This window comes from Furipterus horrens, unplaced genomic scaffold (assembly GCF_987537825.1).
Source record: "Furipterus horrens unplaced genomic scaffold, mFurHor1.1.pri manual_scaffold_6, whole genome shotgun sequence".
Lineage (NCBI taxonomy): Eukaryota > Metazoa > Chordata > Mammalia > Chiroptera > Furipteridae > Furipterus > Furipterus horrens.
Window position 1 is genome coordinate 108,119,231 of NW_028327176.1, and position 12,492 is coordinate 108,131,722.

Here is a 12,492-nt window from a genome sequence, read left to right on the forward strand (position 1 = left end):
AAATTTGGGAACTGAAGAACACAATAACTGAACAGAAATATTGAGCAGAGGAATTGAAATCAGACTTGATGAAGCAGAAAAAAGTCAGCAAATTTGAAAACAGATCATTTGAAAATATCCAGGCAGAGGAACAAAAATTAAAGGGGGGAAAGAAGAGGAAGAGTCTAGTCAAGGAACTAGTATGAATGACCCATGGACATGGACAACAGGGTGGGAATTGAATGTGGGAGGGGGGTGGGTGAGGTAGTGTAGAGCAATGGGAGAAAAAAATGGGACAACTGTAATAGGAAAAGAAAAGAAAAAAATTAAAAGAATAATAATAATCAAGGAAACCATAATAATCAAGGAAACCCTAAAGGACTTTACCTAACACCATGAAGAAGACAAATATATACAGTATGGGAGTTAAAGATGAAGAAAGAGGCAAAGCTTATTTTAGAAACTATAGTCAAAGTCTTCTCAAATCAAGGAAAAGAAATGGACATCCAGAAACAAAGAAAGAATTCTGAAAGAATCAAGAGAAAAGCAACTCCTTACATACAAGGGTACCCCATAAGACTATCAGTGGTTTTCTCAGTAGAAACTTTGCAGGCCACAGGGAATAGGATGATAATTTTAAAGTACTAAAATGAAAAATACTGCCAACTGAAAATACTGTATCTGGAAAAACTGTCCTTCAAAAATTAGTAAGAAATAAACACTTTTCCTGATTAAAAAAAGCTAAGAGTTCATCACCACTAGATCTGCCTTACAAGAAATACTGAGAAAATCTTCCCAGTTGAAATGAATTGAACCACAACACAAAAGCATTGGAAGATATAAAACTCCCTGGTAAAAATAAATATATGAGGTCTGTTCAGAAGGTATCCAGATATATAATATGAATAATCGAGACATTTATTGAAGAAGATACAAGATAAAAGAAACACTACACATAAGACAATGACACCTCAGTCTCCTTCAAAGTAGGCACCTTGGGACCTCACACAGTTCTTCTGATTGCCCTCAGCTGCCTCCTCGTATTTTCCTGAATCTCATTAATGGCCTGAAATCTTTTCTCTTTCAAAGTGATTTTAGTTTTGGAAAAAGCCAGAAGTTGCAGGTGTCAAATCTGAGCTGTAGGAAGGCTGAGTCACCTGGGATTTTGATGTTTTGCCAAAAAACTCTGCATAAGACATGATGCATTAGCAGGTGCATTGTCATGATGAAGCTGCCAATCACCAGTTGCCCATGGCTGCAGCCTTCTGAATCATCCCAATAGTTTCCACAAATAAATGTTCAAGCTTAACGCAAAAACTGATGCAAATTTGTTGCTCTATTCACTCGTTTTGAATGTGACAGCCACACTGTACACATGCTCACTCAATGGCATCTACTACTGCCACTGACTAACTAGTACAGTGAAGTTGTCATTGCTCACACATGTGCTTTCCAGTCTACTCTCCTTGGCTGTCTGGTTACATCAAAGTCATGCAAACCATTCTTGTTATATTAACAATGGCTGGACTTTTTTCCAGACAGACCTTGTATAGACAAATTTGGAGCATTAAAATTTTATAATGGTGGTGCATAAATAACTTTAAATTCTAATATAAAAGTTAAACTTGTAAACAATAACTGCAAAAATGTTAATGGATACACAATATAAAATAATGTAACTTGAGGTACCAATAACAAAGTGTGAGGGGACAGGGAGATGTAAAAATGTTGAGTATTTGTACATGATTGAAGTTAAAATATAATCAACTTAAAAAAAATTTATAACATTATAATGTTTAATATAACTCCATGGTAACCACAAAGAAAAATAGCTATATAAGATATACAAATGATAAAGAGAAACAAATCAAAGTATATCACTACAAAAAAACCAATGAAACACAAAGGGAGACCATAAGAGAGCAAAGAAGACCAAAAAGTCTCTAAGAGAGAAAACAATGAACAAAATGGCAATATTAAATCCTTCCCTGTCAGTAATTAGTTGAGATGTAAATATATGAAGCTCCCTTAATAAAAAGACACAGAGTAGCTAAACGGATAAAAAAATTCAACTATATATTGTCTATAAGACATGTACTTTATAATTAAGGACACACACAGGCTAAAAATAAAATGATAGAAAAAATTACTCCATGCAAATGACGACCAAAAGAGAATAAAGGTGGTGATACTTAGTCAGCTAAATAGCCTTTAAGTCATAAATTGTCAAAAGAGACAAAGAAGGACATTATATAATGATATGAAGGTCAACTCATCAGCAAGACATAACAACTATAAATATAAATATATACACCTAACATGACAGCATCCAAATACATGAAGCAAATACTGACAGAACTGAAGGGAGAAATATACAGTAACACAATAATAGTAAGGAATTTCAGTACTTCACTTTTAATAATAGAACATCGAGACAGAAGATAAAAAGGAAACAAAAAATTGAACAACACTATAGATCAAATGAATCTAACAGACATATGCAGAAAATTCCACCACACAGCAGCAGGATAGATATTCTCAAGACAAGCAAAATATTCTCTAGGAAAAAACATGTTAGATAAAAAAACAAGTCTCAACATATTTAAGAAGATTGAAATTATAATATATATATTTTTCCAACCACAATAGGGTTAAATTAGAAATTAATAATAGAAGGAAAGTTAGAAAATTCAAAAATATGTGGAAACTAAACAACATTTTCTTGAATAATCCCTAAGTCAAAAAGAAATAAAAAGAGAAATTAGAAAGTATCCTGAGAAAAACTAAAACTAAAATACAACAAACCAAAACTTATGGGATGTAGCAAAAGTAGTACTAAGAAGGAAATTTATGGCAATTAAATCTACATTAAAAAATAAAGATCTTAAATAAACAACCTAACTTCTCATGTCAAGGAACTAGAAAAAGAATAAACTAAGTCCAAAATTAGCAGAAGGATGAAAATAAGATTAAAGTAAAAATAAATAAAATAAAGAATAGTAAAACAATAGAAAAGCTCAAAAAAAAAACTGAGTTTTTTTAAAAGATCAACAAAACTGGCAAACCTTTAGCTAGATTAACTAACAAAAAAAAAAAAAAAGAAGAAGATACAAATAAACAGAAATGGAAGAGGAAATACCACATAAATACAAAGGATCATAAGAAACTGCAATAATTATACACCAACAAATTTGATAACCTAAAATAAATGGATAAATTCCTAAAATACACAACCTACCAAGACTGAATCATGAGAAGATAGAAGATCTGAATAGATTCGTAATTAGTTAAAAGACCGAATCAGTGATCAAAAACCTCCCAACAAAGAAAAGCCTAGAACCAGATGTCTTCACTGGTGAATTCTACCAAACATTTAAAGAATTATGCCAGTCCTTCTCAAACTCTTCCAAAAACTGAAAAAAAGGGGACTATTTCCAAGCTCTTTATAAGGCCAGCATCACTCAGATTTCAAAGCCAAAAAAAGAGACTAAAAAAAAAAAAAAACTACAGGCCAATATTCCTGATGAATATAAAAATCCTCCACAAAATATTATTAAATTGAATTCAACAGCATATCAAAAGGATCAAAAAGTATCCTACCAAGTGGAATTTTTCCTTGGGTTGCAAAGATGATTCAAGCTATTTAAATCAATTAATATGATACACATTAACAGAACAAAGCATAAAAGTCACATTATTGTCTCAATAGATGCAGACAATGCATTTGTTAAAATCCAGCATCCTTTCATGATAAAAACACTCACCAAAATAAGTAAAGAAATAATTTACCTCAACATAACAGAGGCCATACATGAAAAGTCACAGCCAGCAATCATATGAGTCATTCAACGGTGAGAAATTGAAAGCTCTTTCTCTGAAGTCAGGAACAAGATAAGAATGCTCATTCTTGCCACTTTTATTCAACATAGTATTAGAACTACTAGCCACAGCATCAAAAATAAAAAAATACTAAGAAATAAAATTAACCAAGGAGGCAAAAGACTTAAATGTTCAAAACAACAAAGTAGTACTGAAAGAAATTAAAAACAAATGAAAAGACATATCATGTTCATGGATTGGAAAACTTAATATTTTGAAAATGTCCATATCACACAAAGTGATCTATAGATACAATGTAATCACTATCATAACCCCAATGACCAGTCACAGAAGGACAAATACTACACAATTTCACCTTTAAGAACTACCTAAAGTAGTCAAGCTCATTAGAAACAGAAAGTAGAATGGTGGTTATCGGTTGTGGAGAGAAGGAAATGGGGGACTTGCTGCTCAATGGGCAGAGTTTCAGTCATGCAACATGAAAAAGTTCTACAACCTACAATACAACACAGTACATATAATTAGCAGTATTGTCCTGTACACTTAAAATACTTTAAGAGGGTATACCTCACACTGTATTTTTTTTTAATATAAAAAAACAGAAAACAAGATATTCAATATCACTAATCATCAGAGAAATGTGAATTTAAACCACAATGAGATATCACCCCATACATGTCAGAATGGCTATCATCAATAAATGGACAAATAAGTGGTGGTGAGAATGTAGAGAAAAGGGAACTCTCAGGCGCTGTTGGTGGGAATGCTTATTGGTATAGCCACTATGGAAAGCAGTATTAAGTTTCCTCCAAAATATTTAAAAATGGAACTGCCTTTATTACTCATCAATTCTATTTATGGGTATATGTCAGAAGAAACCCAAAACAGTAATTTGAAAGAATATACACACCCCTATGTTAATTGCAGCATTATTTACAATAGCCAAGATATGGAAGCAGACCAAGTTCCCATCAATAGACAAATGGATAAAAAAAAGTCATGATACATACATACAATGAAATATTACTCAGCCATAAATAAGAATGAAGATTTACCACTTGTGACAACATGGCTGGAATTAGAGGGACTTATGCTCAGTGAACTAAGTCAGCCAGACAAAGACAAATGCCACATGACTTTACTTATATGTAGAATCTAAAGAACAAAATTAATGAACAAACAAAACTGAAAAAAGATTCATAGAGAGAACAGACTGATGGCTGCCAGAGGGGAGGAGGTTAGGGGACTAGGTGAAAAAGGTGAAAGGATTAAGATGTACTAATTGGTAGTTACAGAATACTCATGGGGATGTAAAGTGAAGCATAAGGAATATCGGGGGGATCACTTGGTAAAGTATATGATTGTCTAACCGCTGTGCTGTACACCTGAAACTAATACAAAATAATATTGAATGTGAACTGTAATTTAAAGTAAGAAACATTAAGGAAAAATGGCAGTAAACAAAATAAGAAAAAATAGACTCTTAAACAAATAAAGAAATCATTGCTCATCAACAAAAAGTGGACTTGAAATAATGTCCTGCAGAATACCCCTCCAGGGAAATGGTAGGTCAGTGAGGATAAAATAATCCATGTGGAAACAAATATATAAATAATATTTTGTTCATTCTGAATCAAACACGGCAGAGCATAAAATCAGAGTTAAAAAATGGTAATTTTAGATGCTGAGAACCTCAAAGTAGAAGTTAACTATTTGTCAAAGAAATGAAATTATCACCCTGGCTGGTGTGGCTCAGTGGGTTGAGCACCAGCGTGCAAGCCAAAAGGTCGCCAGTTCGATTCCATTGAGGGCATGTGAGAGGCAGCCAAAGGATGTTTCTCTCACACAGTGATGTTTCTTTCCCTTTCTCCCTCCCTTCCCCTCTCTCTAATTAAATAAAATCTTTTAAAAAATAAAATAAAGTTGCCCAGGCCAGGGTGAGAATCATCCCAGAACTGAAAGGTTGTGGGTCTGATTTTTGGTCAGGGCACATGCCTGGGTTGCAGGTTGATCCCTGGTCTGGGCATTTATGGAAGCCAACCAATCTATGGATTCAGAAAAATAGGAAGTGGCAGCTGATGGTGACTGGGAGAACTGTGTGAGGTCCCAAGTTGCCTACTTTGAAGGGGATTGAAATGCCATTGTCCTATGTACAATGTTTCCTGTATCTTGTGTGTTCTTCAGTAAATGTCTCTATTTTTCATATTATATGGCTGGATACTTTCTGAATAGACATCTCATATCGATCTTCAAAGCCAAAGATTCTGTTTTGACAACATATCAAAAATCTAAATCCCTCTTGCCTAACCAAGATGACAAAAGTCAAAATGGTTTTACTGTTAGAGACTCATAAAAAGAATAACTGTGATGACTCTTTATACTTCTTATAGTGTCTTTTAAAAAGTTTGGTTAAAGAAAATGTTTAATTTCTTAAATAAATAATCTTAAAAACTTTAAAATATTTTTATTTACCATATCCTCTACACAAATACTTTTTAAAAAGAGGAATTAATTTTTCTAAGCTGCAATCATTTATAAATTTTTCTATCAAATGTAAGCTAATCAGTTTTTTGAGTTTTTAATGGGAAACTGGAAAAAAGTCTATTTTACATGAATATTATTTTTTTAGGTATGTGATACATTAAATGTCCATAATGTTAATAATAAAAAATTTGAACAAATTACTCTCCCCCCAAATAATCTGAATATAAGCATGTTAATAGTTTGAAAATTATGCACACAATATATTATGTAATAATATAAAATTGAATATTTAATTACATGTACAATATTATCCTTACTTAGACATCTGAATAAACTCTCAATCTGAACTAAAAAAAAAAGGCTGAAATAAAAAAGGTGAAAAACTCATTAACAGAAAAATGATATGATTATGTGTTATTTACATATATTTTTATTCTTTATGTATCTTTATTTTCTACTATCTCCATGATAAACATATAACTGGAAGGTAAAACAATAGAACAAAACATTGTATTTTCCAACTGTAGATTTTATAAGTAATTGTTTCTAAAAACAAACCTTATCCAGAATAAATGCAACACAAAATTTGTGTTCACCTCAATTCTAACATACTAAGTTATTTGATATAAAATATAACTATCTATACCAGTGTAAATTAACAGGTTATACCAAAATGTAAGTAAGTGCAATTATTGTTTCCAAATTATACTAAGGCTTACCTTCACAAAGTTTCTGCTTCATCACCTCCCTTATTTTGGATATCACAATATAGTCTTCCACATAAAACACGTAAGTAGACGAAGGCTTGTTGGCAATAGCTCTGAGTTCTGCATCTTCTGTTTCCGAACCAACGCCAATGGCAAATAATGTTATTTTATTATCTCTTGCTGCTTCTGCTGCATCTTTGACTTCATCTTGGGATTTACCATCCGTAAGTACTACTGCTATCTTAGTCAGAAATCGTGAGGACTTGGCAAAAAGGTAATCAAGTGCAAACTGGATGGCTTTTCCAGTCCTTGTGTTTCCTCCTAAGTAGTGTATGGATTCCATCGCTGCCATCAAATTCTCTCCCAAATCATGGCTTCCAAGTGGAATCTCCAGTACAGGATAGTCACTGTACTGGACCACTCCAACCTGAACAAACTTTGGTCCTATGTCAAAGTTTTTTGTGATATTGACAAGCCATTTTTTCACTATTTCAAAGTTTTCTGGGCCAACACTGTATGAACCATCTAAGATGAAAACTAAATCTGTTGGAGCAGTACGACAACCTAAGTGAAAGAAAATACCATCAGAAAGCAATTGTTATATGAAAAGCAAAAAGTGGAAAGTTTTAGATTCATGATTTTTTAATTAGCCAACTGGAACAAATTCTTTCACAATGAATATGTATATCAAATCACTACAATGAATACTTTAAGTATCATATAATTTTCATGTTAATTATACCCCAATAAAGCTGAATTTTTTACAAAAGATCATACTAACTATTTATAGGAGCTTTGTGAAGATTAAGATACACTGCTTAGCTCATGAAAATTCTTTCTAAATGAGAGCTATTTTTTTTGGATACTTTAAATTATCTTATTATTTTGTTTATTTAATCTTTATTGTATTATTTCCATTATCATTTAGTCCCTTTATACTTCCCTCCCCCCAGCAATCACCACACAGTTGTCCATGTCCACGAGTCCTTTTTCTTTTTGCTCGATCCCTCCACCCCCTCACCTCCCCCCATCACTAGCTGTCATCTGCTCTCCATCTACGAGTCTGTCTCTGTTTTGCTTGTTAGTTGAATTTATTAATTATCTTATTTTTTTAAATTAATGACTCAGCTTTAAAAGTAGGGAATAAAATATGTATGCTGTATATGAACATAATATCTAGATATTTTCTTGTATGTACAAGTATTACCTACCATAAAGCAGCATTTTATTCTACTTCCCCATTGAATAAATGAAAATAAATAAATAAATAATTGCTTTTCAGCTGTACAGCAACATCGTTTTATCAATTAAATGTTTTATTTAATATTACCTGAAATATGTACACACACACACACACACACACATATATATATAAACAATTAACAGGGGGAACAAAATTAAAATAAACTTTCTGCCAACTTCAGGACTCAAGCGGCCACTAAAGATAAATACTTTAATATAGTTGATAAAAAGTTAAATGAACCAAGATCACCAAAGCCATCACTCTTGCACTACATGCAAAGCAAGTTTTTAAAGGTCTGATCTCTCATCTGCAGCAAATGATGTAGTCAAACATTAGCCTGTGCTAAGTGAATCTACGTTCAAGGGTATAAAGCTATTTCTTTATCCATAAAGATTCTTGTTTCAGGATACCAGGAAACAGCATGATCAACACATCTTGTAGTTCCACTGGGAAAAAAAACTAACACTGGTGCAAGTTATACCAAGACAATGTCTAAGCACTTGCAGAAAGAAAAAAATACTTCATCTCTTTTCCACCATACACATGCCAACATACCTCTTTCTTTCTTTCCTTCCTTCCTTCCTTCCTTCCTTCCTTCCTTCCTTCCTTCCTTCCTTCTTTCTTTCCTTCCTTTCTTCCTTTCTTTTTTTCTTGGTATATGTATATTGAATACATATTCTGTGCCTGATATCATGTTAGGTACTGGCTAACATGATATCTCATAAAGGTCATGTCTAGTAAGACAGACAACTGGCAGGTTAGGGAAAGTACAAAGTATTATGAAAACATTTAGGAGGGGTTAGTAACCTAATTGTGGAAAGTCAAGAGTGGTTGTGTGGGGAAGCTGACAGGCAACCTGAAATCTGAAAGGACAGCTTTGGCCGGGTGAAAAGTAGGACATTCTAATCAAAGGTCTAGAGATGAGATATAGACACAGCCAAAAAGACCAACTGATTTCTTTGGATAACTCCAAGAGTTTGAAATGACCAACAGAGTACAAAGGAAGGTCTACTATATTTGCTTTCTGTAACTTCTGAACTCAAAACAGTAAAAATACTACTGCTCATGGCCCATCTGTTAAGGATCACATGCCCCTGGATCTGAAGAATTGGAAAAAAATGAGATGAGTCAAGCTAATACATAGCAAATTTTAAGTCCTGTGTTTTTACTCATATTAAATGGTCTCTCTTAAGATGTGATTAAATGCCCAACATAAAGTTATAATAAGGATGATTTATATTCTGTATACATTTTAAATAAGATATCAAAGCTGCAAAGAATGGTATTGGAAAAATTGTTTAGCGACAATTAGTATTAAGATTTTAGTATCTCCTTTCCTCTCCTTTTCCTACCATCATTTTCCTCACCTTTGCTTACTGACATATCTGAGATAATGATGATAAGGCTCACATGAAGAGTCTTCAATTTTACCCCAATCTACCCATCACAGTAATCAGCAAAAATAAACACTAATGTCAGGTGAACATGTACAACAGTCATGATGTTACCAAAAACAAAAACAAACTAACAACAACAACAAAAAAAAAAACTTCCAACTTGGATTTGTCTGAAAAAATGTAAGCGTGATGATGATGTCACCCCTAAGGTGCTATGTGGCAGGTGGTGGTGCAGTGCAGAAGGGCACTACTCCAATGACCTCTGCCATCGTGACCACTGCCACAGTTCAGGGCAGGGACATTGGAATGGAATTTGGCCCAGAGGCAACTTTTCTAATTCAAGGGAAGGCAGTTTTTCTGTTATTTTTGGGTACTGGTGTTGCATTATGGGTTTTTTGGTGTGTTTTTTTTTTTTTTTTTTTTTTTTTTTTTTGAGGTTTTGAAAGGACAGGAGACGTGTTTGCAGAGTTCTTCAATGTTGCTCTTCCTAAGTACTATAAGATTCATTATTGTCTGGACCTGCTAGTGTTAGTTTGCAACTTGATCCTGTGGTTAACTGTTACAGGGTTATTCTTGGCCCTTTCTACCCCTTTCCAGAGCCATATACCATATATTTCATACATGAAAGGTTAGCCAAGACCATGAGTACAAAAAGCAAATATTGCCACTGATAAATAACAGAAAAAATACCACTCTCAGAGACCTGTTCCTTTGGCAGATGAATCACCGATGTCATAGAAAAGTAATGGACTAAAGATCAAAAGCATAGTTTAGATATTAGGTACAGTTCTAACAAGCTGTATGGTACTAGGTAAGCCTTGTAAATATTGTGAATCTCTTTTCCCACTCAAAAAACAGGAAAGGGTCTAACTTGTAGAGTATTGGATGCATTAAACTATAAAAGTGTTATGCAAACATTGTTTTAATAAATTTTAAGCCAAGTTAAATCAAATTGTCAAATAATCTGATTTAACTGTTATAGAAACCATAATTAATTTATAGGAGGGCCTTGATGTTGATAAGTTTTAAAATATGAAAATAAGCAAACTCTTAAAAAGAAGTATGATATTTGTAACTGGTGGCCTGCATAGTAGAACGACATTAATTTCTTCTTCCTTCTCTAATGCAAGTTTTCCTACAGGCAGTCAGGATAGTTGCAATTTACTGGGATGTCACTGTACTAAGCCATTTACATGAAGTATCTCACTTACATGGGTTATCTCATTACCTCTATGAGATAACCTCAAAGCATGGTCCTGATAACCATCCTAGGAGGTAGGTAGATTTGTTTTTTCTTTGTTTGTTTTTTGTTTTGTTTTTTATATCAGGAAGCTCATAAAGGGCTGAACTCAACACCAGACCATTTATTCCAAAGCTTGATTGTTAAAAGAATAAACAATTACCATAGAATTATCTCAAAATTACCTCTGATAAAAGCTTTTCCTCTCAATTAATATGTAACAAAGCAATTCATTTATTTTAGGAAATTACATCATCAAAGACACTAAGAATAAGATCCTTAATAAGCTCTCCATATTTGATTTCTACAATCAATGTGTTGATAACAGAAGGGTCAATGCTGATAGTTCTTACTTGATCTTATTTCCCCATCTTCAGCTAATACAGAATTCTGAAGAAGCAGGACCAAAACTATCCAAAGAAATGTAATATGGTGAGCCATGTTTCTGTTTTTGTCCTAATATTTTGGTTTTAGGATTCCTAAAAAGAAAAAGAAAAAAGGAAAGTCAAATATATTAGAAAAATGAAGACAAATACCTAGCCATTATAAGTTTAATCTTAAAAGTGCAATATCAAGTTTGAGTACAGTTAATTTTTACTATCCTTAAAATTAATTTATCTATAACAGCCATATTTTAGATATATCATTCAAGAAGACAATGAGTAGGAGCTGAGGAAGACCATGAAAAGTCTTTTAATTCATAATTATCTTGAAATATTATAAACTTTTGTAAAACTTTGAGCTCTGCCCAAAATATTCACTAGAATTTCTTTTAGTATATTCTGTAAAGCCTTATCACATTCTTATTATTATCTCAAAGGTAGAAAACGTTCTTCTTTTAAATGTGGATTTGCATTTTAAAAACACTCAAAGGGTATCTGGTAAATATATTTATATGATAAAGCTCAGTGACAATAGTTTAATTTTTTAATGGAGTATAATTATAAACCTTAAGATATTTTTTATTTGATTTATAAACACTTTATTATATGACTTTAATATATCTTTTAAGTTAGTCCAAGGACTTCATTTATGGTTAGAATGTGGAAAATTACAAGACTTTCACTCCCAACAATGAAAATATACCAGATTAATTATAAAACTATAGTATTTTAAAACCCGATGAAAGACAGAATTTAAAGAAACCTAAATGAACCAAACTCCAAAAGTTATTAATCCTTTACAAGGTAGAAGATATTCAGAGCTGCTGGTGTCCCTAGAAGGGAAACCTCTTCAAGGTGAAGGCTTTGCTGAAGCACTGAAGAAACCAATCAAAACTGGTGAGATGTTTTAGAATCCTGATGGGTCCCAGCCACAAAACAAGTATGGCCCACCCAGCAATTCTTCCATATGAATTTTGAGTGCATGGAGGAGACTAGTAATACAAAGAAAGATGAGAGCATTTTTAAAAAGCCTAGAGAGATCCTCCTCCTGTTCAGATACCCAGGGTCTATCTCAAATGCAAATCCTTGGCTTGCTGAAGGCTGGGAGAGAAGCAACAGAACTGACAGAAGTGCCTCCAAGGCATTCTAGACTTTTACTACAGTGGAGAGAGATCTTGAAAAGAAGAAAGCCAAAGAAGGATAAGCAAAAAACAGAAGT

The 12,492-nt window shown here is 33.0% G+C and overlaps 1 protein-coding gene across 1 annotated transcript in view; it reads right to left on the reverse strand.

Annotated features, from left to right (window-relative positions):
- Positions 1-12,492, reverse strand: part of COL21A1 (collagen type XXI alpha 1 chain) — a 181,763-nt gene that overhangs the window by 116,893 nt on the left and 52,378 nt on the right. Inside the window, exons 2-3 of the mRNA XM_090282615.1 lie at positions 11,244-11,369; positions 7,023-7,574 (exon numbers count right to left, since the gene is read on the reverse strand). Of these exons, the coding sequence (XP_090138741.1) occupies positions 7,023-7,574; positions 11,244-11,331 (640 nt within the window). The 5' untranslated portion in view covers positions 11,332-11,369. The remainder of the gene's footprint in view (positions 1-7,022; positions 7,575-11,243; positions 11,370-12,492) is intronic.